This window comes from Peromyscus maniculatus, chromosome 3 (genome assembly GCF_049852395.1).
Source record: "Peromyscus maniculatus bairdii isolate BWxNUB_F1_BW_parent chromosome 3, HU_Pman_BW_mat_3.1, whole genome shotgun sequence".
Classification (NCBI taxonomy): Eukaryota; Metazoa; Chordata; class Mammalia; order Rodentia; family Cricetidae; genus Peromyscus; species Peromyscus maniculatus.
The window spans coordinates 37,950,030-37,978,027 of NC_134854.1; the positions used below are offsets into that span (position 1 = coordinate 37,950,030).

The following is a 27,998-nucleotide window of genomic DNA, read 5'->3' on the forward strand; positions in this document are numbered from 1 at the left end:
GCACTTATCCAAAGCCACCTTTGCCCTATTCTAGTGTAATTTTAAGATTAAATATTTCAAACTTTCAGGAGGAAAAAATGGCAGACTAAATATGAGCATTTAACTTTACTCCCTTATAAAATGTAGCTGAAATCAAAGCAAAGTCATAAAATACAAGGACAGAGAAGACCACTAAAATGAACTCTGAAAAAAGACACATGACTGGTAACTGAACACGTGATGGAGAAAGCAGAAGGAGGCAATGCAGAACGAAGAGGACCAGCCCACAAAGGCTGCCTGAATTCAGGGTGACTCAACAGGACCAAGGGGATAGTAAATGTGTTCTGGAAGCGAAAACTGTTCAAGTCTCCTGCTTTCACATCCCATGTTAATGAGTATCTCGGACTACAGATAACTGAAGTCGGCACACATCTCTCTCCAAAGGGGAGGACAGCCAGAGCCTTTCCTATCCGGTACCTTCCTTTGCAAATAAAATCTATGCCATTCCTAGAATTGAGCTGATCAAGAAAACAATCTTTTTGTCTCAAAAACAGTGGAGTTGGCTCTTTCATTTTTCAGAACTGAGAAATGAACCCAGGGCTCAGTACACTGAACTCCATTCCTCCATATTTTTCTGTAACAAGATCCCATAAACTGCATATTCACAATATACCAGAGGAAGTCTCCCAAATGGCTGGTATTGTAAATATATATAACTACACCAGCTTTACAATTTCTTTTAAGACAACATAATGAAGAGATTATATAGCCAAGATTATATTCTCTTTATTTTTAATTATATTCTCTTTATTTTAATATTTTATATTCTCTTTAACATGACACCAGTTAACTCAATATTCCTTTCTGAAAAAAAAATGTACTCGTGCCCCACATATATATTAACATATTCATTTAACTGTGTCCATCGGGCGGACCCAGAAGTAATGATTCCTTAGTAGCATGCAGATCTCTAAACCCTTTTCCCATTCCTTAGGTAAAAGTTGACTCCAGGTCCGTGACAACCAGCACGAAGTGATCCTAAGAATATCTTGCTGACTTAGAAAAGAAGAAAATGTGCCAAGACTCACAGGAACTCTGGCACATAAATTATCCCTCAATGAATTCACACTAATACAGAGTAAATGAATGGTTGAGTACCACAGAGAAATTTTACTTTATTACACGAAATTAGGTGTAGGCAAGGTAGATCTGTGGTTAAAGATGCTGCCACCAAGCCTGATGACTTCAGTTTGATCCCTGGTTCCCACAAAGTGAAAGGAAAGAATCAACTCCCATGGGTTTGTCCTCTGACCTCCACATGCACACCATTCTCCTAACATACAAGATATGCAAACAAATGCAATTTAAATCTTTAAGCCATTATTAAATTTTAATAAACATAAATCAGAGAACTAAAAAACATTTGATAACTACTTTAAATAGTGTATTCACACAAGAATAACCATTATTATGATCAATAAGTATGCTAAGAGTAATAACTATATAATGTCAAAATGAAACACTTACTAGTTGTAAAGAGTAAAATAAAAAGGAAAGGATGTGAAGAAAGAAGAGTGACAAGCTGGGTGTCCAGGGAGAAGACGAGAGGAATATTGGAGGCAGGTCTGATCAAGATACACTGTATGAAACTGTCAAAAAATAAATAAAAGATATTCCAAGAAAAAGAAAAAAAAACCTAGTATTGAATGCTCTACAAAACAACTGGCCTCAAAGCTTTAAAAGTATCCGTCATGAGATACAAACACAGTCCCAAGAACCAAAGTTTTAAAAGTATCCCTCATGAGATACAAACACAGTCCCAAGAACCAAAGCTTTAAAAGTATCCCTCATGAGATACAAACACAGGCCCAAGAACCAAAACTTTAAAAGTATCCCTCATGAGATACAAACACAGTCCCAAGAACCAAAGCTTTAAAAGTATCTGTCATGAGATACAAACACAGGCCCAAGAACCAAAGCTTTAAAAGTATCCGTCTTGAGATACAAACATAGGCCTAAGAACCATTCTCTTGCTTAAAGGAACCCAGAGAGACACAGCAATAAAATGTAACTTGACCCTGGACCTCCTTTTGCTCTAAAGCACATAACTAATGAAATGTGAACATTTGTACTTTAGAAAACAGTAGTATAAGAATGTTAGTTTACAGATTCTGATCATTTTACTGTGGCTAGGTAAGATAAGATCTTGGATGGTAAGATAAGACTTACGGGCAAGACAAACTTAGAATGCTCCAATATAGTATGCATAGTACAGAAATCAAGAAAATAACTATATTAACATGCTAAAGGTAATATAGAAAGATGCAAAATAGGATATCAAAAACTCAAAATGAGAGAAGAAATAAAAATGTGATTTTCATATTAGTATATTTTCTTGTTCTTTAGTTCATTTATATTCTTTATGACCATGTTAAATTGCTATTATTTCAAAATAGATAGTTATAATCAAAAGATTGTGTTTATAAGCCTCAGCAACAACAAAAAAAAAAAATCTGCCGGGCGTTGGTGGCGCACGCCTTTAATCCCAGCACTCGGGAGGCAGAGCCAGGCGGATCTCTGTGAGTTTGAGGCCAGCCTGGGCTACCAAGTGAGCTCCAGGAAAGGCGCAAAGCTACACAGAGAAACCCTGTCTCGAAAAAAAAAACCAAAAAAAAAAAATCATTAAAAAAAAAAAAAAAAAAAAAAAAGCCGGGCGTCGGTGGCGCACGCCTTTAATCCCAGCACTCAGGAGGCAGAGCCAGGCGGATCTCTGTGAGTTCGAGGCCAGCCTGGGCTACCAAGTGAGCTCCAGGAAAGGCGCAAAGCTACACAGAGAAACCCTGTCTCGAAAAACCAAAAAAAAAAAAAAAAAAAAAAATCTACCGTTGAAAAAAACAAAAATAAGCAAGGAGTCAAAACACCGTAGTAGACGAAATCCTGTAGCCATAAAAGAAAACAGTAAGAGAAGCAGAATTAAGGCACTCCACTAAACTAGAAAATGTCATACAGTGGTCTCTAAATAACAGGTAAGGCCTTACCCGTTAATCATCTGAGTGAAAGCAGATTAAATTCTCCATGCAGACATACACAGAGTAACTAAATGATTTAAAAAAAAAAAAAAAAAGACTCAACTATACGTTGCCTCAAGGACCTCACTTCACCTCCAAAGGGAAAGAGGATAAAGTGAAAGAATGGAATAAGATAGCCTAAAACTGGAGGGTGGCCAGGCTTCTGTCAGCCTGCTGGCAGAGATGACTAGTAAAGAAGCACTACAGGAGACCCCTGTATGACAGAAGGTCAATTCAGCAAGAAGCCACAGTGGTTCTGAGACTATAAAGCAACTTCTAAAACCAGGAGGACTTGAACACATTTTCACCAGTGGGCAGATCATCCAGACAGAAGGTCAATGAAGAAACAGCAGAGTTAAAATGAAAACCAGACCCATGGCTCTAAGAAACACCTGCCAGCCAACAGCAACCCAATACATATTCTCTTCATTATCTAACGAATATTCTCTGTAACAAATCAAATGATAGACCATAAAAAAAATCTCAACATTTTTCAAAAACTGAAATCAGAGCCAGCAAGATGACTGAGAGTTAAGGGACTTGTGGCCAAGCCTGAGAATTTAAGTTCAAATCCAGCAACCAATATACGAAGAACTGACCCTGCAAGTTGTCTCTGACTGCACATGTGCTCACCATACACACACATAAAATGATGATGATGATGATGATGATGATGATAATCCAAAGACATACTGAGTATCCTTGATGACCACAGTACAGTATAACTAGAAAACAATCATGAAGGGAAAGCTACTTCATGCACATATGGGTAGAAAAGGAGTATTATGAGCATGGAGCACTATGAGGGCCACGAAATGCCTCAGCAGACAGAGGTGTTTGTCCAAAGGCCTGACGATCTGAATTCTATCTCTGGAACTAACTCCTAAAGGTTGTTTAACTAACTCCTCTGATTTCCACACACGAGTCGGAGAGAGTGCGGCAGATATTATGAATAAAGAAGGGAGTGATTTACGAAAAAGGAATATATATGTAGGTGTGTAGGTGTGTGTGTGTGTGTAGCCCTTAGAAAGAAAGAAAAAATAGGATAAAAGAAATGCAGTAAGCTGAGGACGCGGCTCAGTCATTAGCTAGCAGACACCATACCCTGGCTTGACACCCAGCACCTCGGGGAGTAAACTGCACTGCAGGGTAGAGGGCCTTAGCGGTTTAGGGCATGTACTGTGTCTGCTGAGGTCCACACGGTCACCTGTAACTCCAGCTCCGAAAGGATCTGTCCTTCCGAGGCCCCACGCTCACACACACTTATCCACACAGAGACATGCATAATGAAAATAAAATCTTTTAAAAACTGTATTTGATTAACCTGGGTAATATGCATTCAGGAATTCTTTGTATTAATTTGAATCATTTCAGTCTAAAATTATAGAGAAAACTGGTAAGCTGTAATACACTTTTAAACTAATTCCTTTTGGGAGACCAGAGAGATGACTCAGTGGTTAAAAGCACTGCTCTTCTAGAGGACCTGGGTTTGATTCTCAGAACCCACGTGGCAGCTCACAACCATCTGTAACTCTAGTTCCAGGGGAGATCTGATACTCTCTTCTGGCATCTACAGGCACTAGCCACAGATGCAGTCCACATACATACATGTAGCCAAAACACTCATTCATACATGTAAAATAAAAATAAACAAATCTTTAAAGAAGAAAAACAGAAAGGAAGGAAAAGAATAATGCTCAATAATATTTAAAAGAATACAAAGAAAATACAGATAGAAGCAATATAAAGTACTCAACTGTCTAGCATTCAGACAAAATTTACCAGGCAAACAAACAAACAAACAAAATACAACCTGTGATGATGCGGGGAAAACGAAATAGAAACAAAGGTAAGGAAGATGACCGGATTTGTAAACAAGATATTAAAACATCTAGTTTTAATACAAATTAGTCTAACACAAAATAGTTATACAAAACATTGCTGGAAGAAATCAAGGCATTTGAAAAGAAAAACACTGTGTGTTCAATGACTGAACTACTTGATACCATTATGATACACACATTATCCAAAATAGTCTACAAGTGCAATGCAGCATCTACCAGAATTCCAGTGGCATGTTTTACAGATACAAAAATTTCCATAATAAAACTTACACTGAATTTTACAGGGTCTGAAAATAAAAGTCAAAACAGTTTTGAGAACATCTGTAGGATTCAATCTTTCTGATTATAAAATATATTTCAAAGCTATAACATAACAAAAACAGTTTTGTACTAACAAAAAGGCAAAAAGACAAATGAAACAGACTTGAGACTTCATGGGTGTGGTCTAATTATCTCCAACAAATATAGAGACCACTCCTCGCAAATGCTATTCTGAAATATGGGCATCTGCATGCAAGACAATAAAGACAGGCCTTTGTTTTACATTTTATATAGAAAAGAGAACTGAAAATGAATTGAAGACTTAAACACAGGTCCTTAGTTTAGGAGACATGTTTTAAAAAAGCACAAAAGGAAAACTTTATAGCATTGGGGAAGGATGCAGTTTAGCTGGTAGTTGCCTCCTAAATCAGTAGCAGAAAGGCCAAGGTGGAGCTTCATTCCCACCACCAAAACCAAGTCTTCCAGCCTTAAAAAGGATGACTCAATTCAGCAGCAGAAACTTATCACTAAAGCAACTACCAATGGTAGTCCTTCAGGCAAGGAAAAGAATACCAAATGCAAAACTGTGTCTATTCAAAGGAATTAAGAACTCTGAAAATAGTGATTAAATTTAAGAGCTCTTTTTCCTAAAAAAAATTTCTATATAGTCCTTTAACAGAATTGGTGGGGGAAAGCTACAAAAACGCTTTAACCACGTATTCTGAGGTTTAAACACACATACAGGACTAAAATGTATGAGCATATCAAGTTTTTTTTGTTTTGTTTTTGAGACAGGGCTTCACCATGTAGCCCTGGAACTCACTCTATAGACTGGGTTAACCTCAAACTCAGATCTACCTGCCTCTACCTCGCTGTGCACCACCACTGCCAGGCAAGCATATCAAGTTTAAAAGAGAACTAGTGTGTCTTTACACAGTATAAAACAGTTTTACTTAAACATTCTAAGTTACATACTAGCCAATACAAACAAGCAATGACAATAAAAACAACAACAAAAATGCCCACTCCATAAGGCAAAAGGAAGAGATAGGACAGACAGCAAGGTGTCGGATTTAGGCCAGGCATTGTGGTGTATGCCTTTAGTTCCAGAGCTGTGGAAGCAAAGGCCAGCCGGGGCTACACATGAGACCCTATCTCAAAAAAACAAGAACAAGAAAGATGGCAGATTTAAAACCAACAATGTCACAACAATTAAATGAAAATGACCCAACTTAAACAAAAGAAATAATAAAGTGAATTTTAAAATGCTTGTCAGAGTTAAGATGTTATCATCAGGAACTCACTTAGATTGACACATAAATCCCTGGGCCTGCCGAGTGCCTGAAGTCAATTTAACCTGCTGGTGGCGCAGAAGAGACACTGTCTCGAACACTAGGGGAGTTATGAGAAAACCACCTGACAATGGCCTCTGGCTCCCACATGCACACACGCATACACAAAACACATACACACGCATCTATACATATATACACAAATTAGTAAGTACATTCTAAAAATTGAAACAATCAGCTGGGCGTGGTGGCGCACACCTTTAATCCCAGCACTAGGGAGGCAGAGGCAGGATGATCTCCGATTTAAGGCCCACCTGGTCTATACAGCAAGTTCCAGGACAGTCAGGGCTACACAGAGAAACCCTGTCTTAAGAAGAAAAGATAAAAATAAAAAAAATATATTTATCATGCTAATAGTAGTCAAAAGAGGCTCAAAGGCCACAGAGAATAGATTTCAGACCAAAGTATAGCTTCAGAAATAAGGAGGGAACAATTTTATTATATTGGATAAAGGAATCCAATTCACTGAGAATCGTAAAATACAAAATACAAATGCATGTAGTAGCAGAACTTCAAAATGTATTAAGCGAAAACTGAAAAAACTGCTAGGAAAACCAAGTAGTCCACAATGAACGATTCTAACTCCCCTTAAGATTAAGAGAACAATATACAGGGGGAAAAAAAAGGATATTAAAGAATTAATGCTATCAACCAATTTAACTTCACTGGCATTTACACAACACTCCAGCCAGGGTTCTTTTCAAGAGCATGGGAATCATCTAAGCCAGAGTCATGCCAAAGTGTGATGCACTTGGAAATCTCAGCACTTGGGAAGAGTCGGGAGGATTACCACAAGTTCCAGACCAGTCAGAGCTACAAAATGAGATCCACAAGAAATAGACAGGCAGATAGATCATACTGAGGGTTAATAAAATGCCTTACTAAATTTAAAATGCGGCCAGCAAGATGACTCAGCAGGTAAAAGTGCTTGTCACCAAGCCTGACAACCTGAGTTGACCTCAGGAACGCATATGGTAGAAGGAGACAACCAAATCTTGTGAGTTGTCCTGATCTCCACACACATAAGGGGTCATGTGGATAGTACACATGCATTCAAATGCAAGCCCAAACACAGACAACACACACAAAATAAATGATTAAAATTTTTAATTAAAAAAGGAAACAAAGATATAATATACCAAAATCTGTGAAATCAAAAAACCAAAACAGTATTTAGAGAATGAAATGAACAGTTCTTTTAAAATGAAATAAACAAGCCAGGCAACAGTGGCATACACCTTTAATCCCAGCACTCGGGAGGCAGAGCCAGGAGGATCTCTGTGAGTTCGAGGCCAGCCTGGGCTACCAAGTGAGTTCCAGGAAAGGCGCAAAGCTACACAGAGAAACCCTGTCTCGAAAAACCAAAAAAAAAAAAAAATAATAATAATAAAAATAATAAAAATAAAAAAGCAAGGAAAAAAGTAAAAAAGAAAGAAAGAAAAAAAAAGAAAAGAGGAAAACCAAAGGCTGATTCATTGATATATTCAACAAAACAGCTAAACCCTTGGCCAGATCCCACTGGGGGTGCAGGTGGTGAGACAAATTCCCAGACTCAAGAATAAGAGTACGAACACAGCTTCAATCCCCCCCTCCTTTTAGACAGACTTTCACTATGTAGCCCTGGCTGTCCTTGAACTCACAGAGATCTGACAGCCTCAGCCTCCCAAGTACATGTGCCACCAATGCCCAGCTGACTGAAGATCACACAGGCATTAAAAAGATTATGAGCACTAATGACACTAATGAATTTAACAATTTAAATGAACAAATCCCTTCAGAGAAACAAGACATCAATGCTCAGTGAAGAAGAAATAAGTATCAACAGCCCTTTGTCTACTAAAAAAACTAACATGTAGCTAAAACTCTCCCTTGAAAGAAAGCTCTAGACCCAGACAGATAATCAAGCAACAATGTTGAAACTACAAGTACACGAAGAGCTTTGGTATTTATGTAACTGGCACATGCACATTTTATGTTACGTAATTATGATATGATTATGTTAATAATTTAGAAACATTGGGGAAGGCAATATATGAAAAATTGATTATTATGAGGCTAAATGAAAATTAAAGAAACTAACAAGATTAACTTGAAAGATGATGGGGACCTAAAGCCAAGTCAGGCAAAGGGGCTTGCTTTGGTCTCTTTTCTTTCAACTGCGGGAGCTAAGACAGGGAGGGCATGGTTGAAAGATAGTTATTAGAGAGAATGACCAAATGTAGTTATTAATCTGACACAGAAGACATGGCATGGAAGAGTCAAGATATGCCACAATTCTCGGCTGGCATAATAAAGAGAGCCATCCAGCAGGAAAGAGAACACAAAAGGAAAACAGATTTAGAAAACAAGAAAAACTTACTTTTCAACAAATTTTACATCTGTATATTCAGCATCCAAAAGTAGGCAAAAGGATGTATGACATAAACTTAAGAAATGCATACAGGTTAACTAGCCCCTCTATCACCCCAGGATTACTTGCAAGTAAAGCCTCTACAACTATATTATTAATGGCCTGGCACCAAGGGTTTGGAAGGAATGAACCTAAGGCCCATTCCACAAGAAGAAATCAGTACCTGCTATTGTAAACATGATCCGAAGGCTATGGTTAGGTAGGTAATAGGCCCTAGAGACTTCTGCTAAATGTTTATGTTGTCAAACTGCCATCTAAATATTTTTGTTTACACAGATAGATTAGTATTGTCCTCAATTTTGACCCACAAAGCTTCTCTAGGAGGCGATAAGCATTTAAAGTATTGGTCAAAGTGTAGAGGATAAGGGACTGTTGGGTGCCTAGCCCTAAATGGGACATCTATCAAACTCTGCACCGAAGGCTCAGGAGACAGAAGGGGGAGCACAAAATCTAAGAGTTAGGGACTGAGAAGAATGTTGTCCTGTGGACATGGATGGCTATTACACTCATAAACTCACTAGCTATGGTTAGCTACACAAGATCAAGCCAACAATATGGGTCAACATTCCAATAGGCAGCGCTAACTAGACTGGGTAGGTTAACAAAAAAGAAAGGAAAAAAAGGAGCAGACACAAATATGATGGGGTACATGGGTGCATGGAAGGAGGCAATTGAGGTTGTATGGAGTTGTTAAAGAATAAAGTACTCTTAAAAGATAAGGAGTGTGGTGTTTTGAATGAGAACTGCTCTACAGTCTCATATGTTTGAATGTTTGGTACCCAGCTGATGGAACTGTTTTGGAAAGATTAGGAAGTATGGCCTTACAGAGGAGATATGCCACTGGGGATGGGTTTTGAGCTCTCAAAAGCCCACACTCTTGCCAGTGAATTCTCTCGCTGCCTTGGACTTGAGGATGAGATGTAAGCTCTCAGATCCAGCTTCAGCATCGTGCCTGCTTGCTGCCATGCTTCCCACCATGATGATCATGGACTAACCCTCTTGAAACAGTAAGCCGCAATAAAGTTCTAAAAGTTACTTTGACTTTTGAAAAAAGACTTTTGAAAAGTTACTTTGCTTTATGATATGGCTACAAGTGTATGGGAACCAGTAAGTAGAATGTGGTAGTTTGAATGAGAATGGTCCCCATAGGCTCACATATTTAAATGCTTGGTCCCCAATTGGACATTTCAAAAACCCACACAATTCTCAGTGAGTCTTCCCTCTCCACGCTCCCTCAACCCTGCCTCATGCCTGAGATGTAAGCACTCAGATACTGTTCCAGCACCATGCCTGCCTACCACCTACACACCCTGCCAAGATGGTCATGGACTCACTCTCTGAAATTGTAAGCCCTCAATAAACTCTTCCATAAGTTGCCTTGGTCATGGTCCTTTGTCACAACAGTAGAAAAGTAACTAAGACAAGGCTCAACTAGATAGCTTGGTGGGTAAAGCACTTGCCACACTAGCCTGACTTTCTACATTTGATCACTGGAAACCATGTAAAGGCAGAAGGAGAACCAACTCCATAAAGGTGCCCTCTGACCTGCATACATATGTTGTGACACACCCACACTCATGTATTACAGACAAATAATGAAGTTTTCTCTAAAAAAAAAAAAATTAAAAATTAAATAATTAATGGCTTGTATCTATAAGATTTTAGGAACAAGGGGCTGGGAGATGTGTTGTAGAATATTATTTTAAGATGTGTTACATTTGTTTATGCTGTGGAACATTTATTTAATGATGCAAAGATGTGTTGCATTCTTTTATGTTGCATTTGTTTAACTCTGTGAAGCTGTGTTACTGTGCCTGTCTAAAACACCTGATGGTCTGATAAAGAGCTGAAGGGCCGGAGAAATGATAGGTGGGGCTGGGAGGCAGAGAGAATAAACAGGAGGAGAAATTTGGGATCAAGGAGGAGCAAGAACAAGGAGATGAGAACGCCCGGGGCCAGCACCCAGTCACACAGCCAGACATGGAATAAAAACAAAGAAAATATATACAGAAATAGAGAAAGGTAAAAGCCCAGGGGCAAAAGGTAGATGGGATAATTCAAGTTAAGAAAAGCTGAGAAGAAACAAGCCAAGGCCAGGCATTATTAAGAACTAACAGGCCTCCATGTGTGATTTATCAGGGAGATGGGTGGCAGGTCCTCCAAAAAGCCCAGAGTTAAAAACAACCAACTACAGAGACGGCTCAATTATTCTTTCCCTGCAAGCATGAGGACCTCAGATCCATCCCCAGACCCAATAACAAAGCACAGTGCAGTACACCTGCAGTCCCATCACATCGCTTGGGTGGCAGACAGGAGGACCCTGGGGCTTGCTGGCCAGCCAGGCAAGCCAGTCAGTGGGCTCTAAGTCCAATGACACCCTGTCTCAAAAAGTACGATGAAGAGTGACTGAGGGAGACACCCAATGCCAATCTGGCCTACCCTCACACACAAACGTGCACACGCCACAGATGCATGCATACATACCACACACAAACACAGGAAAAAGTATTTCAGGAATAAAATGAATAAGAGACTTGAGGAAAAACAAGTCCCTTTATCTATATTTTATTTACATGGCTGAGACCTGATTTCAGTGACATTATGTTTTTGACAATAAGAATTAAATCCTATCTACCCTCTACTCAAAAGTCTGAACTACTTTCTCTGGGGAAAAACTTGAAAATATGAAACTGATTCCATATATATACAGCATGTTGCTGTAGTCATTCTTGACTGAACTCTGCCTGTGAATGACTCAGCAGAGTACTGCTTCTGGAGTTGTTTTCCTGTTTGCCATTTTCGGTTTTGTTACCTTTTTATGCAGTTTTCTATTTGTTTTATTTGTTTGTTTGTTTGTTTGTTTGTTTTTTGAGTCAGGGTTACCTCACTATGTAGCCCTGGCTGGCCTGGAACTCACTACATAAACCAGGCTGAGCCTGAACTCACAGAGACCTGCCAGCCAATGCCTCCCGAGTGCTGGGATTAAAAGTGTATGCTACCACCCCCAGCTGTCTGTTTGTTAGAGTTCAGTCCAATAATTACAACAATCAGCTTTTGAGTAAGTCTTAGAAGCCAAGCACTGTGTCAAGGCATCTCATATCTCACTGACACTTTCTAAAGGTAAAGTTTAACCAGACAGACAGATCTATTTCATGAATAAAACCAACTACAAAAAGGTTAAATAAAGAACTCAGAGTTTCTGAACTAGTGAATGTCAGAATTCAGTCCTAAACCCATTCTACAGACCACGGAACTTGTGTATATAACTTGCAAATATCTTTCATAAATCTTTGCTATCTCTGTTTTCAGATCCCATATTCAATGTTTTACGAGCTATCAATGCCTACTACTTCTCTTCAAAATTCCTGCCGTAAACTAACAGTCTTACTGCTTCTACAGCAGAAAGCTGCACTCTTTACTTCCTCTCATTAAATGTCATTTAATCATGTTATGATTATTATCAGGTAGTTCTTCAGCCACAGCCATTTCCTGCCCTAGTTCATGTTCGCTATTCAGAACTAAATCCAGCATATTTTCTTTCTTGCCCAGTGTTCATAAAAACTACCTGCTCTAGGAAACAGTCAGCATTTTCATTTGCAAACTGACCTCTGGATTTCTTTTCACATTTTATCCATTTGCAAGACACTAACAACCTAAACTAAAAATGCAGCTGTCCTAAATGTCCTATGTATTTTCATCTTAGTCATATGCTTCTGGTGATCGAGTGACGGTTCACTTTCATAAACCCAATGGATAGATCATTCCATGCTAACCAGAGAAACAGAAGCTCGGAATCTTTCTCAGTTTCAAGTGCAGTCCCAATTTAAAAGATCCCATCCCACTATCGTATCTCAAGCTAGCTTTAAGATGGTAGGCTGGAGGTGCCGGCACACACCTTTAATTCTAGGCAGAGGAAGCAGAACCTGAGTTCAAAATCAGTCTGGTCTACATAGGAAATCCCAAACCAACCAAGGTTATACAAGAAGACTCTTGGAGAGAGAGAGAGAGAGAGAGAGAGAGAGAGAGAGAGAGAGAGAGAGAGAGAGAGAGAGAGAGAGAGAGAGAGAGAGAACCAATGAACCAATAAAGGAGTTTCTAGACTATATAAAGAGGTTGGAGGCAACAAAATCCACTTTAAGATTCCTATACAAAGAATGCCAAAATACACCTCTCGGAGTTTTTGAATGGAAAAATCTCAATGAAATTATGACATGCCTGACTAACCAGACACTTGGAAAATAAATGTTGCAGGGTAAGTATTAGGTAAGGATATAACAGACAAATTGTTTCTAGTGTATATGGTGGTTTAAGTGAGAAGGTCCCCACAGACTCCTGTATTTGAAGGTGTGGCCCCAGTTAGGAACTGTTTGAGAAGGACAGGAGGTGTGGCCTTGTTGGAAGAGGTGTGTCACTGCAGGGGTGGGTTTGAGTATCAAAAGCCCAGCCATTTCCAGTCTCTCTCTGTACATCTCTGTCTCTTCCTGCTCCATGCTTGTGGATCAAGATTTAAGTTCTCAACCTGCAGTGATGGTGCATACTTTTAATCCCAGAACTCAGGAAACAGAGGCAGGAGGATTCCAGAGGCAGACTGAGTTCTATGACAGCTGGGGCCACAGGGAGAAACCTTGTCTCAAAAACAACAGGGCCCTGCCTGCCTGCCTGCCGCACTCTTACCCTATAAAACCACAAACCCAAATTAAATACTTTTATAAGCTGCCTTGGTAATGGTGTTTTGTCACAGCAACAAAGACAGTTTAGTACTTAAGTTTGCAATTTCCAACCATCAAAAGTGGATATACTCACACTGCTCAGACACATTCTATGCAAATTAGCATTTACCACTGGCATTCACAAGTACTTTTATATGAAACTATAGTTCTCATTCTCTCAATCTATACTCATGGAATAGCTTTCTTCCCTATTTATGAAAACTTCTTTTAAGTTGCCAAGGCTCTCAGACAGCTCCTCCCTAGACCTCCCACCCATCCTATGAGCATCCACTTGGAAATACTATGCTCTCTGCTAAACAAATAAGGAAATTGACATATCACATTTACAGTAAAAGATCAACAGGTATTCAACTTCTGGTAACTTTATTTTGTTTTGTTGTGTTTTTTTTTATTATTGTTGTTGTTTGAGAAAAAGTCTCACTATGTAGACTTGGCTGTCCTAGAATTCAGACACCTCCCTGCCTCCCAAATGATAGATAGGATTACAGGCATTTGCTACCACACCTGGCTCTGGTGTCTATCTTTTAAACTCCCCATAAAGTCAGTGAGATTCCACACATTCTCTCACAATATAATGAGGTATTATTGTTTGTTTAAATATGTCTCCTCTTAAAAGGCTGTTAAAAGGTGAGAGTGACTGACTCCATCCCAATGTCTCCAGCCACACTCAACACTATTCCACAGTGATCTGCAAGTGTTACAATGGGAACTCGGATGCAGTTTATCCTTTTGCAACACTGTTGCCTATTAGTCTCTTTATACCAAGTTGAAGCCAGTTTTACTGTAGTGGTACAGCATAATGACTTGAAATGCAGTCCTTGTAATCAAACCTGTTATAAGTGAACCCATCAACTAATTACGATTGAAATCTTGAACTAATTTTAGTTGTAAAATAGAGAATAGTAGTCATTAGATTAAATAATACATAGTCCAACTACTTTCTGATTTTCATTTTTTCAACATATTAACATAAATTCTCTTAGTGAAGCCACTTGCATTACAAATTCCTTACAATTATGCATAAAATGGACTAGCCAAAAAGGTTTCCACTTAAAAATTGTTCAAGTCATCTTTATTTTTAGGATCAACTGTCCAGTGCCAATTTGGCCTTTAAAATATTTACTCTTGCCGGCTTGACTACACAAGAGTGCTCACGCTGCTAGCTGCACTTGAAATGCTTACATTTTCACGCTCTAATACAATATGGTAAAATCAGAACCTTCCCACCGAACACCTAGATTGGCCCTACCTAATGCATTCAACAGCTTCCCTGTGCAGGAGGCAGGCTACTTCCAAAGGGGGACAAAAAGTGTACTGGAAGCACCTTGATTTCTGGTCACAGACATGGCTCAGTCTTCTTAGACCTCCCGATTCCTTTCCTCTGGAGTCCGAGACATAAAACTCATTGAAATGCACGTTTCTTTCTCTTTAATCTACAGCCTGTATGCCAAACCGAAGTTAGGACGTGAACTCAAGTGCTTGTGGAAGTCCAGTTTTGGAAAAAGGAATTTACAAAAGTACCTAGCAAAGTCAAAGCTAAGTTTATAATCAAACACTCAGAAGAAGGGGGGAAAAGGCAAGAAACCTTAGAAGTGTTTGATGAAAGCATTAAAAAAAAATTACAAAAGTGTTACATGTAAAGTAACATCAAAGTAAGCAACATCTACTACTGGCAAAACAATTGTAAACTGCATACCTAATCTCAGCAGTATCTAAGTATGTAAAATCCACAGGGAAATTAATTGTTCCAGATTCTACTCGCCCGATAGCACATGTTAATGCAGTTCCTCGGTTTTGTCAGGATAAAAATAAAATGCTTAGCAAAATGATCCCCGAAGTCTCCAAGGCGGTGATGAGTTAGAAAGCACAATACCAGAACAATACCAGAACGATGGCTGTCAACACGAGGCAGAAACCAAGGTAAGCATGCCTGAGGACCACGGCATTGTTTGCAAACCTGAAACAGCCTGCAAGGCCCGCGCACAGGACTCGGGCAGCCGCCCCTCCGCAGTCACCGTCGGATCCGCAACTCCAGTGTGCCGGGGCTGCGGGAGCAGCAGCTGCCCTTCCGCGCGGGCAGCGCCTGCACTCAGGGCGACCGCCCCGCGAGCCCCGCGCCTCCGGCCGCTAGCGGACCTCGCGCGGGCCCGGGCCAGGCCACCCGCCGCCCCCATGCGCCCTCTGGGGACCCCGCGACCCCACGCCGGCAGAGCGCACAGGCGCGGGCGCCCACACCGCGCCGAGCTTCGGCCCGCAGCCTCCGCGCCCCAGCGATGGGAGGCGGCCGCGGCCGAGCGTGGCCCGCAGGTGCCCGGGGCGGGGGGCACCGTGCCGACCCCGGAGCCTGCCCCCCATGCCGCCCGCCGCCCGGTCCGCACGGCCCTGGGACCCTGTCGGAGCGCGGCGCCCTCCACACGGCCCGCCGAGCGTGGAGCCGTGGCGCTTACCGTAGCCGCCCGCGCCGCGAGGACGCGGGTAGGAGACGCGCAGAGGCTCGGAGGCTAGCGCCGCCGCCGGAGCCCGGAGAGCTACAGCCCCGCCGCCGGCGGCGCGCCGCCTCCACCCTCGCGCCGCCCGCCCCCGCTCCGCCCCCCGGGCCGCCCCGCCCCTCGGCGCGCCACCGAGTCTGCGCCGCAGCACGCAGGTCGCGGGGGCAGGGCCAGCGGGGCGGGGCTCGAGGCGATGTGAGGGCGGGGCCGACGCGGGGCTAGAGCCTAGACTGACTTTCCTCCCGACCTATAGGACTAAGGGGCGGGCTCAGGGGAAGGCTGTCAGTTACTGGCGGCCAAATGGACCAATGACCGCGGGGAAGGGGCTCACGACAGCGGGCCAGCGTCCTCTCCGTTCTACGAGATAGGCCGAGGGCCGCAGGAACAGCCCCGGATGTGGGCGGAGCCCTGATCTGTTGAGGGCCTCCGCTGCGGCGGTTTGGAGAGGCGGAACTGTATCTTCTCCTTAATTATCATGTGAAGGACTAAGAATTTAATGGGGGGAAAAGTGTGGAAGAGGACCAGGATCCAAACTGGCGCATTTCCCGACCGTCGCTGCCCTCTCGGCTCTCCCGCCAGCCGCGCTGCCAGGTGAGTCGGAGCTCGGCCCTTGCCCACCCGGCACCGCGGCGCTGCCTCCGGTGTTTAGGTGACCCTCACCCCGTCACGCCGTGGCCACACTAGCGCGCGGGCGCGTGGCAGGACGACTACCGAGTACATTTCGCAAAATCTGCATCAAATTCCAATATAGGTTTGGGAGAGGAAGGACAGCCCGGCGAAACCACCGTGGGTATTTGCATACCAAAGAAGGGGATAGTTGAGCAGCATCCTTGCATTCCAGGACGGATGAGCTCTAAAGTCAGCCAAGTTGTAAGCAGAGAGGCCACTGATTTTGTAGCGGGAATTCTGAGTTTATTAAACAAAGCTGTCTTTGGGCACAGCGAGTTCACGGGAAAAGGGAAATGGAATGGTGTGGGAAAGACCTTGGACGAATCTACTACACACTGATCACTTGATGCAGGTGATAGGATAAGAGGCCTTTCGACAATGGATCCAGAATCATGAGAAAAAAAAAAAAACAAACCAACTACCTTCCATGTACCAGAAATAACTACCCTAAGTGGGAAATATCTGTTGAGCAAATCTTAGCCTTGGAGTGCCTTTGACGTCCCTTAGAGAGAAATGGTGGTTTAAAATAAATAAATAAATTCTATTAACCCGATTAAGATGTTTTTGTAAAATTGGAATCTGTATCACCGTCGTAGTTCAGCCTATGCAACCCTTTAAATGTCAGTTAAATATCAGTAAGGTTGCTTCCCTTGTTGAGAATATTTCCCTGCAGTTGAATTTTGTTTCGTCTCACAGTTAGAAACTTAGAATCACAGTAAGCTTATGCCCTTTCGCCTCTTGTCCTAAAATGCCTGTGGTCATTGCAGACAACTTGGTATTTGTTCTGAAGGAGAAACAAAATGAATTTGTATCCTATGGCATACAAGAAAGTTATATTTAAGGGACTTATGATCACAAATATTCGTAAAGGTTCTTAAAATTGACCAAATCGGAGGTTGGGACTGAGCAAACATCCACAGGATTAAAAACATATATAGTTAATTAAGCAGACACAAATCCACCTCTGCTTCCAAAATAATCTCATTCCACTATATAAGGCTTCCAACAAGGAAAGACCAGTAAAGAAAATTGCTTTCCAGGACTGAGCCCAGTGTGAGCAGTTCTTTTACACCCCCATGCCTTTAATCCTAGTAGAGTCAAAGTCAGGTAGCTCTTTTAGTTCAAAGCCAGCCTGGTCTGTATTAGCAAAGTTCTAGGCAAGCCAGGGCTACATACTGAAAGTCTGTCTCAAAAAAGGAAGCCTACTTAAAAGCCAAAATACTGCAGTCCAAAGCATTTGCAAACTAAACAAATGCAAATTGGTCTGAGAAGGTGCAAAGACATTCACATCTAAGTACGGAACTATAACAGATGTGTACCTCTCCCAAAATTGCCCTCCTAGAGATGTGCCGAGTACATCAGTACAATTGAGCGCACTGGTCTAGGGCATTTGCTCTATCTATCCAGTTCTTCAGCTCCTCCTGTTTTTCCTGCATCTTGTCTAGCACCTGTTCCTTTTGTTTAACTCTGCAGTTTCTGATCTGTCTCTTCCCCCTGTATTCATCTTCAATGTGTCATTTGCCAGTGGCTTATTTTCCTTTAAGCTTTATCATGGAGTCTACTTTCCTACATATTTCTTCTTGGGCTGGCAAGATGGTCCAGCAGGTAAATGCATTTGCCACCAAGGCTGATGACCTGAGTTCAATCTCCAGGATCTATAGTGGAAGGAGAGAACTAATTATTTCTACTTACTCCTTCCACAATCCCATGTCCTATATTTCATTTTCTTCTTCACATAGCTAAAGGAATAGTGTTTCTCAGCTATTTCCATCTCCTTCCGTTAACTCCTTACTCAGCTGATTGTAATTTAGCTTTTGATTTCCTATTGTATCTACCCTATGTTTTAATGGTCTGCAAATCCATACATGAAAATTAGATATAATGCATTATTTATACCTTAAGCTAAGATATAAGTTAATGCAGTCCCAGTTAAAATGGAAGATTTTTTTAAGAATTAGTTTAGTGACGTTAGCATTGAAAAAAAATAAGAGAAATTGAAAATATTCTGGCAGTGAGCAGGTACTAGGCCTTCCAGATTTAAGGATATATACTAAGGTAACAGTAACTCTTAAATTGTGAACGAAAGTAAGGGTTGTGGGTTGATGGATCAGAGATTTTAAAAGCTTCCTGCTCTTCCAGAGGACCTGAGTTCATTCCCCAGTACCCACATTAGGTTGTTCAGGACTACCTGTAACTAGCACCTAGGGACTGCAGCCAGGGATGCCAGCTCATGTTCACATTCAGAAAGAATCTTAGCATTTGCCATTTTCTTCTTTGTGGGCACTTGAACACATGCAGACACACATACATATGAAAACAATTTTAAATGAGTATTTCAGAATAGATTTAGAGAGAATAGTGACATAAAAGCCCCTTGTCATGGAATAATTAAACATTAAGTAATGACAAAATATCTAGTTTTCTAAATGGTCTGCTTTAGCAAGAAAATATTTAAAAATGTAATAAACAAGGGTTCTATGAAAGTGTAGAATTTCTGTTACTTAGCCAGTGGCAACCTTGCAGTCTTGATATACTCATAGTGTATATTAGCCATTCTATCCTTGCAAACCTCATTTCATTTTTCACTGCTTTGATCTTGATGCTTGATTTTAGCACCTCTTGAAATTAAACAAAAAACTATAGGTTTGCAAGTTTGCAGAGAGGTTAAGAACATCGCTGAGGTACAGATCAAGTCACACCTTGGGCTTGAGTGATAGCACTGAGGAGGAACCAACTCCTCTTGAGTAAAGTTCATACTCAGTGTCTCTTCTAAAACCTTAGTGCTGTAGTGATGGACTATGATGATAGCAGTGGCTGGACAGACTGCTCGGCAGTGAAGAACAGACTGCTCCTACAGAGGACCCGCTGGTGGGAGGTTCTCAGCTGCTTGGATTACAGCTCCAGTAGAATCTGCCACCTCCAACCTCTAAGGGCACCTGCACTTGCATGCATGTACCCACATACATACACATAATTCAAAATAGAATACTTTAATATATATATGCATACATACACGCATACAAAATGGTTGTTGGGATTGCCACAAGAGGTTTTGAACTATAGAATGTTTTCCAAAGTAGAAAGCCTGAGAAGTGGGAAGCAGCCAACTTTACTAGGAATAGAAGTGATTTCTGCTATCAAATCCTGACCTTTTTTTCTTTTCTAGGGTATACGTCCCTTATTTCAGCCCAGAAACAGCCTCTTGAAACGGTTTAAATGAGAATGTCCTTGGCTCAGAGAGTACTCCTCACCTGGCTTTTCACATTACTCTTCCTGATCATGTTGGTGTTGAAACTGGATGAGAAGGCACCTTGGAACTGGTTCCTCATATTTATTCCAGTCTGGATATTTGACACTATCCTTCTCGTCATGCTGATTGTGAAGATGGCTGGACGGTGTAAGTCTGGCTTTGACCCCCGACATGGGTCACACAACATTAAAAAGAAAGCCTGGTACCTCATTGCAATGTTACTTAAGTTAGCCTTCTGCCTCGCACTGTGTGCTAAACTGGAACAGTTTACTACCATGAACCTGTCCTATGTCTTCATTCCCTTATGGGCCTTACTGACTGGCGCTTTAACAGAACTGGGATATAATGTCTTTTTTGTGAGAGACTGACTGCCGAGTACATCGTCTCTTCTGTTGCTGTTCAACAAGCTACAGACAGTGTACTGAGTCTTTGCAAGTTTCAAGACTACCACAGATCTGGTGGAAAGTACCAACTGTAGTCTTGAACTGCCATGAAACAGGATTGGTGAGGCATGAACTTGTAGCCAACCCAAAGCAGAATTATTCAGTATTTGAGTTATTGATATCTTTGTTATCCCTGTATAAATAAAGTTTGTTTCTGACCTTATTTTTCCATGTGCCTCTTACCTTGTGTGTGGTTGGTACCTGAAGTAAATGCAAATCCTTTAGTTATATAACTCTGTATACATTTACTAGACAGTGGCTATGTATAAACAAAGTAAATATATATTCTTCTAAATTAGGAAGGAAAAAACTTGGTTATGAAAGTATTTTAGGGATGCAACCTCAAAGAATCTTGGTTTGGCCTTTTTAAAAAGGGGTAGGCTCACTCTGAGCTCTTCCTACAGTTTAGGATGAAAGAACTGCCTATGACTTTAAGTTAGGGGAACCTATTTTCCTGTTCTATCTGGAACCAGTTGTACCTATTTGTCCTGATAGTCTCAGACATAGTGCCTTATTCACTCTGGAGGTGTTCAGGCTTCAGAAACTCTGTGGTTACCGTAATAGCATACTTAACCAATGCCTGTAAAATCCAGGTAGCAATACTGAAAAATTTAGAAGCGAAGCATTTCAAAACCTGAAATAAAACTGTTTCACTTGTGTGGGGATGCTGAGCATACTTGTGTGAGTTCATGTGTACTTCGTGCATGCAGCAGCCCATGGAGACCAAGGAGAGCACTAATCCCCCGTCAGTGGGGTTGCAGATGGTGGTAAAACCACCTGGGTGCTTGGGATCAAACCCTGATCCTCTGTAAATGCTCATAACTGCTGAACTTGTTTTTTAAAAGAATTAAATTTTAATGGTGTGTGTGTGTGTGTGTGTGCAGGTACGTGCAGATGCTCTGAGGCCAGAGGTGTCAAGACTGCCTGGGGCTGCAGTTAGATGCTTGACTTGGGTGCTGGGATCCAACTCAGTCCTCTATAAGAGCAGCATGAGCTCCTAACCACTCAGCCCTCTTTCTAGCCCTCAAGAGATTTTGTCTGTCCTATGTAGCTTTGACTTTTAGCTCTGTCAGAAATCTAAAGTGGCCATTTTGATGTTTTTAAAGGATCCCATAGGCTGACAGAATGGTGATGCATCCTGCAATCCCAGGACTCTGGTGGCGAGCAGAATTTTGAATTTGAGGAAAGCCTGGCTACCGAGGTCCTGTCTCAAGTGTTAAGGCACAAATCATTATTTTCTCACTGCTATTACAGCTTTTTTGTGTAGGTAGATACTGGTGTGTACAGGCATCCAGGCATGTGTATGGAAGCCAGAGGTCAACATCTGCTGTCCTGAAATGCTGTCCACCATAGTTTATAAGGAAGGTCTTTCACCAAACATGGAGTTTGCCAATTGGCTAGACTGGCTAGCCAGGAAGTCCCCTGCATCCAAAACCTACTTGCTACTTGTCTCTACTGCTCAAATGTCTAGCTTTTATGTGGGTGCTGGGTATCGAAACTTGGGTCCTCTATGGTGGTATTTTATTTGTACTGAAATGTGATTTTATTTGTATGTTAATAAAGTTGCTTGGGGTTCAGAGCTAATAGCAAGCCATAACAGCTGGGCATTCGTGGTGCACGCCTTTAATCCCAGCACTTGATAGAAGAGTTAGGTAGATCTCTGTGTGGTCAAGGATACAGCCAGCATTGGAGACACACTCCTTTAATCTCAATACCATAGAAGACCTAGAGGGTTGTACAACAGACAGTGATGAGGCAGTCAGGTGGTTTGTTTTACAACCAATGAGAAGGCAGAACAGAAAGACTATATAAAGACAAACACACAGGAAGTAGGTCCTTTTTCGGAGAGGTCTCTTGGCTTAAGAGGCTAGCTGCAGCAGGCAGTAAGGCTCTTAGCTCTTGTTCTCTTGGCTTTATTCTTTGCATTGGTTCTGTGTATCTTATTTAACAAGACGGTTGGTTACATCTACATTTGGCACCCAACGTGACAAGAATCCATTAAAAACCGCTTGGCTTGGCGGCAGATCCGGTTTCCCACAAGGGCGGTCGGCTCCCTAGCCCGGGCCCAGGTCGGCTTGGCCTCAGGCCGGACTAACCGTGAGCTACTTGCTTAAAGCCGGTGCTACAAACAACTCAGGCCTGTCCTGCTGAACAGGGCCCCAGCCTGTAAATCCAACGCACGTGGTCAGAGCTTAAGGAAGCCAGAGCCAAGCCTTGACTCGGCTCAAGAGGGAACACGTGGCTGGATTTAAGCTTTAGCCAGTACGGTTTCTTGCGTTCTCTCCTCTTCTCTTCTTCTCTTCTCTTCTCTTCTCTTCTCTTCTCTTCTCTTCTCTTCTCTTCTCTTCTCTTCTCTTCTCTTCTCTTCTCTTCTCTTCTCCTCTCCTCTCCTCTCCTCTCCTCTCCCCTCCCCTCCCCTCCCCTCCCCTCCCCTCCCCTCCCCTCCCCTCCCCTCCCCTCCTCTCTCTCTCTCTCTCTCTCTCTCTCTCTCTCTCTCTCTCTCTCTTTCTCTCGGGATTCACACCTGGACACTAGGTGGCTGTTTTGAAATTCCCTCGGATTTCTACTGTTCTACACAGACTTAGTAAGTCACTTAACATATCAGATATTTTAAAGGAAACTATTTAAAAGAGAATTTTTTTCCACATTTTAAAAAAATGGGTTTTATGTGTACACTGGAAGAAAATTGAGCTTTGTTTGAAATTTTAGTCAGTCTGACAATGGAACAAATATATGAGAAGATTAATGTTGATCGAATTATGCAATTTATTACCATGCTTATCCTCATTTTACTATTTAAAAAGATAGTCAATTTAAGTGCCAGGATAACAGTTTTAGAAAAACTTGTTAAACCTGTAAAAATGAATCATAGAGAAATTCAAATTCAGACAGAAGAAATTAACAGTGAAGTTGTTTCAAGTTTGGATCACAAGGTTACAGAAAGAAAGCCTGTTTTCACACAGTCACCCTTAATTTATCCTGTAACCATAAGCAGTTGCCTAATCAAATGACTACACAAAATATTTGGGCTCCAATTGAAATGTTGGATTTACGAAGGTTTAAGGAGGCAATAGTATCTTATGGCATGCATTTCCCATATGTAAAGCAAATGTTAAACTCTTGGTCAACATATAATAGGATTGTACCAGAGGATTGGCAGGACCTTGCACAAGCTGTTCTGGAACCCAGTCAAAGGCTTCAGTGGTTAACTTGGTTCAAGGATGAGGCAAAAAACATAGAAAAACAATGGAGGGATAAAGGAATATGAGTTTGCCAGGATCAGCTTATTTGAGAAGGCCAAAATGCTTCAGTACAAACACAATGTTTATATGATGTCCAAACCCTAATTCTATGTCGAACGGCAGCCTGGAATGCATGGGACAGAGTAGAGGAACCAGGAAAAAAAAAACTGAGTCATATACAAAGGTTATACAAGGCCCAAAAGAATCTTTCACAGATTTTTTACAAAGACTGGCTTCAGCAGTAAAGAGAATGGTCCTGGATTCAGAAGCTACTCAGATAATAATTGAATCTTTGGACTTTGAGAATGCGAATGCAGCATGCAAAAGAATAATCAGGCCATTAAAGGCAAGATCTGCACATTTGGAAGATTGAATTAAAGATACGGTTAATGTTGAGGCTCATGACCATGATGATATGTGGGTAGGAAAAGCAATCTCAAAAGGTTTGAGGAATGTTAGATGTTTAGGATGTGAAAAGCAAGGACATTTCAAAAGGGACTGTAAACAGGTCATTCCTAGACACAATGTTTCTTCAAGGAACAATGGCAACAGAATGCCCCTTCCTTCTGGAGTATGCAGAAGGTGTGGTAAGGGAAAACACTGGACCAAGGAATGTAGACCAACAAGGGACAGACAGGGTAATCCTTTGCCTCAGTCTTCGGGAAACTCCCAGAGGGGCCTCATGCAGACCCCCATAGCAAATCCAGTTCAAACCTTTCCTGCAGCCGTAGAGGAAACTCCTACTCACAGCAATTAAATAACCAAATGCCTACTGGAATAAATCATGCTGGTCAGGATGATGAAACAGAAAGAATAGAAAATTCAAGAGAAAACATAAAGAAAAATTTTTGACAAACTTCTATTAATGAACAAAGACCAAAATTAACAAAAAAATAAATGGTGTTTTGTTGTCTGGTCTGGTAGACACAGGTGCGGACGTTACCATAATTGCACCAGAATTTTGGCATCCAACTTGGCCTCTTCAGGAGGTAAACGTTCAACTGTTAGGAATTGGGACATTATCTCAGGTGAAACAGAGTGCAAGATGGCTGGAATGTATAGGTCCAGAAGGACAGAGAGGAAAATTAAAACCATATGTGGCTAACATAGCTATGAACCTGTGGGGTTGAGACTCGTTGCAACAATGGAATACTCAGATTAACATCCCTCCAATCTCAGAAACAAATCATAAACCAGGACATGTTTCTGAAAGAAATATTAGAAGGCATTATTCTGAGTGGTCACCAGCCATCCATATTATACAAGAACAGGGCACAACAACTGATGATCTTCCAAAGACACCAACAGCTCTACCTTTAAAATGGTTAAGAGAGGAGGCTGTATGGGTTCAGCAATGGCCTTTAACAACAGAGAAATGCCAGGCTTTAGAAGAGCTGGTAGAAGAACAGTTAAATGCTCAGCATATTGAAGAATCAACCAGCCCTTGGAATTCTCCTGTATTTGTTATTAAAAAGAAATCTGGTAAATGGAGAATGGTAACAGACCTTAGAGCAATTAACAAAGTAATTCAGCCAATGGGCTCTCTACAATCCGGAATTCCTTTGCCTACTCTGTTACCAAGAGGATGGCCTCTCATAGTTATTGATTTAAAAGATTCTTTTCAATACCCTTACAAGAAAAAGACAGACAAAGATTTGCTTTCACAGTGCCTACTTATAATAATTCTCAACCAGTTAAAAGATTTCAATGGAGGGTCCTCCCACAGGGAATGTTGAATAGCCCAACTCTGTGCCAATATTTTGTACAACAGCCATTGGAAGTGATACGTAAAAAATTTCCTAAATCTATAATTTATCATTATATGGACGATATTTTACTAGCTGACACAAATGAAGATACTGTAGAAAAAATATTTGAAGAAGTAAAGAAAATTTTGCCTTGCTGGGGATTACAAATTGCTCCTGAAAAGATACAAAGAGGAGATTCTATTAATTATTTAGGATATAAAATAGAGCTACAATAAATTAGACCTCAAAAGGTGCAAATTAGGAGAGATAGACTACAGACACTTAATGACTTTCAAAGATTATTTGGAGATATTTCTCATCTACAAACTATTGTTGGGGTAAAAAATGATGAACTGACTAATTTGTTCAAAACCTTAGAAGGTGACAAGGACTTAAATAGTCCAAGAGAATTATCACCTGAAGCTGAGAAAGAATTGGCCTTGGTAGAAAAGAAAGTACATGAAGGGCACGTGGATCGTATTGATCCAAAGCTGGATTGCATTTTGGTTAGTTTACCTTCTAGGCATTCTCCTACTGGAATATTAATGCAGAGGGAAGATATTATACTGGAATGGATATTTTTACCAAATAAACCAAATAAAAAAATTAAAAACTTATGTGGAAAAAATCTCTTGACTAGATTTGGAAAGGAAAATTGAGACGTCGTCAATTAGCAGGAATAGACCAAGCAGAAATTGTCATACCTTTAACTAAGGAGGACAATGAAAAATTGTGGACAGAAAGTGAACCTTGGCAAAGAGCTTGCAGTAATTTTTTGGGAGAAATTAACAGCAAGTATCCCAAAAGTGATAGAATTGATCTTATAAAGAGAGCTGATTGGATCTTGCCTCAAATTGTACAGGAAAAACCCATATCTGGAGTTCGTACATTTTATACAGATGCCAACAAACAAGGAAAGGCAGATTAAAAATCTGAAAATTTAAGTAAAGTGGTTCAAAGTCCTTATAATTCAGTTCAAAACTCAGAATTGTATGCTATTCTGTTGGTATTAATGGATTTTCCAGACCCTCTCAACATAGTAACTGACTCTCAGTATGCTGAAAGAGTGGTATTACATATTGAGACTGCAGAATTTATCCCTGATGCTTCAGAATTAACTTCACTATTTATTCAATTACAAGATACAATCAGAAAAAGGAGTCATCCTTTACATATAACTCACATCCGATCCCATACGGGTCTGCCAGGCCCTCTAGCACAAGGTAATGATGAGATTGATAAATTATTGATAGGAAATGTGCTGGAGACCTCAGAATTTCATAAGAAAACATCATGTGAATAGTAAAGGTTTAAAAAAGGATTTTTCCATAACCTGGCAACAAGCCAAAGAAATAGTAAAGAAATGTCCTACTTGTTCCTTCTATAATCAAACATCATTACCAGCAGGATGTAACCCAAAGGGTACTCAGAGGAATGAAATCTGGCAGATGGACATGTTTCACTTTGGAAAATTGAAATATGTACACCATACCATTGACACTTATTCAGGATTTCAATGAGCAACTGCTTTGAGTTCTGGAAAAGTTGATTCTGTAATCACTCATTTGCTAGAAGTTATGGCCATCATGGGTATACCTGCACAAATCAAAACTGACAATGCTCCATCATATGCCTCTGCTAAAATGAAACAGTTTTTTGCTTATTATAATATAAAGCATATTACAGGTATACCACATAATCCTACAGGTCAAGCAGTTATAGAAAGATCAAACAGAACTCTAAAGGACATGCTAAATAAACAGAAAGGGGTAACAAAACCCCCAGAAATAGACTGCATAATGCTCTATTAACTTTGAATTATCTCAGTGCCAATGAGAAAGGAACAACAGATGCAGAGAGACATTAGATAATAGAAAAAACTACAGAATTAGCCGGGCGGTGGTGGCGCACGCCTTTAATCCCAGCACTCGGGAGGCAGAGGCAGGTGGATCTCTCTGAGTTCGAGGCCAGCCTGGACTACCAAGTGAGTCCCAGGAAAGGCGCAAAGCTACACAGAGAAACCCTGTCTTGAAAAACCAAAAAAAAAAAACAAAAAAAAACTACAGCATTAAATCAGCCTATATACTTTAAGGATGTGCTGACCTCAGAATGGAAACCATGATATGTGCTACGTTGGGGACGAGTTTTTGCTTTTGTTTCTACAGGAGAAGATAAGCTGTGGGTACCATCAAAACTGATAAGAGGTTCGATTTGAACAAGAGAGACCTATTAATTAGAGGAGGTGATAGTTCATCAACCAGCATGAACATCCAATTTAAACTAACTTATACCAGTAACACATGCCTTTTCATTTAATCAGATAATAACTTGCCAAAAAGGAACATCCCCAAAATTAGTCTTGGGAAAAAGTTTTTGTTTTTGTCTTTTAGGAGAATGAAGGTTAAGGAATCTGAAATGAGACAAATGAAGAAAAGGGACAAATCATCTATCCCAGGAAACAGAAATGGCGTATGGGTATATCATCTAAAAAAGTCTTCCTAAATGTTTGTTTC

General features: G+C 40.9%; 2 protein-coding genes across 5 annotated transcripts in view; one reads left to right on the top strand and one right to left on the bottom strand.

The window, feature by feature from the left end:
* The window catches only part of Phtf2 (putative homeodomain transcription factor 2), a 108,080-nt gene extending 91,849 nt beyond the window's left edge, over window positions 1-16,231 (bottom strand). Inside the window, exon 1 of one of the 3 annotated variants that reach the window (XM_076566323.1) lies at window positions 16,092-16,231. The gene's annotated coding sequence lies outside the window, so the exon portion shown is untranslated. The remainder of the gene's footprint in view (window positions 1-16,091) is intronic. The other 2 variants (XM_076566324.1, XM_076566325.1) reach the window with 2 other exon arrangements.
* Window positions 16,232-16,380: 149 nt separating this feature from the next.
* Window positions 16,381-27,933, top strand: Tmem60 (transmembrane protein 60). 2 transcript variants are annotated; one of them, XR_013049724.1, is made up of 3 exons: window positions 16,381-16,724; window positions 19,969-21,758; window positions 27,876-27,933. XR_013049724.1 is itself a non-coding variant. In XM_006991061.4 (2 exons), the coding sequence occupies exon 2, from the start codon at window positions 20,019-20,021 to the stop codon at window positions 20,418-20,420; it is 402 nt and encodes a 133-aa protein (XP_006991123.1). In that variant the 5' UTR covers window positions 16,415-16,724; window positions 19,969-20,018; the 3' UTR covers window positions 20,421-20,658. The 2 variants fall into 2 exon arrangements, 1 of the variants encoding a protein (XP_006991123.1); XM_006991061.4 differs by lacking the exon at window positions 27,876-27,933 and having other exon boundaries at window positions 16,415-16,724; window positions 19,969-20,658.
* The last annotated feature ends 65 nt before the right edge of the window (window positions 27,934-27,998 follow it).

Coding starts and splice junctions, on each gene's coding strand:
- Tmem60 (XM_006991061.4), top strand. CDS start 20,019: ATGAGAATGTCCTTGGCTCAGAGAGTACTCCTCACCTGGCTTTTCACA.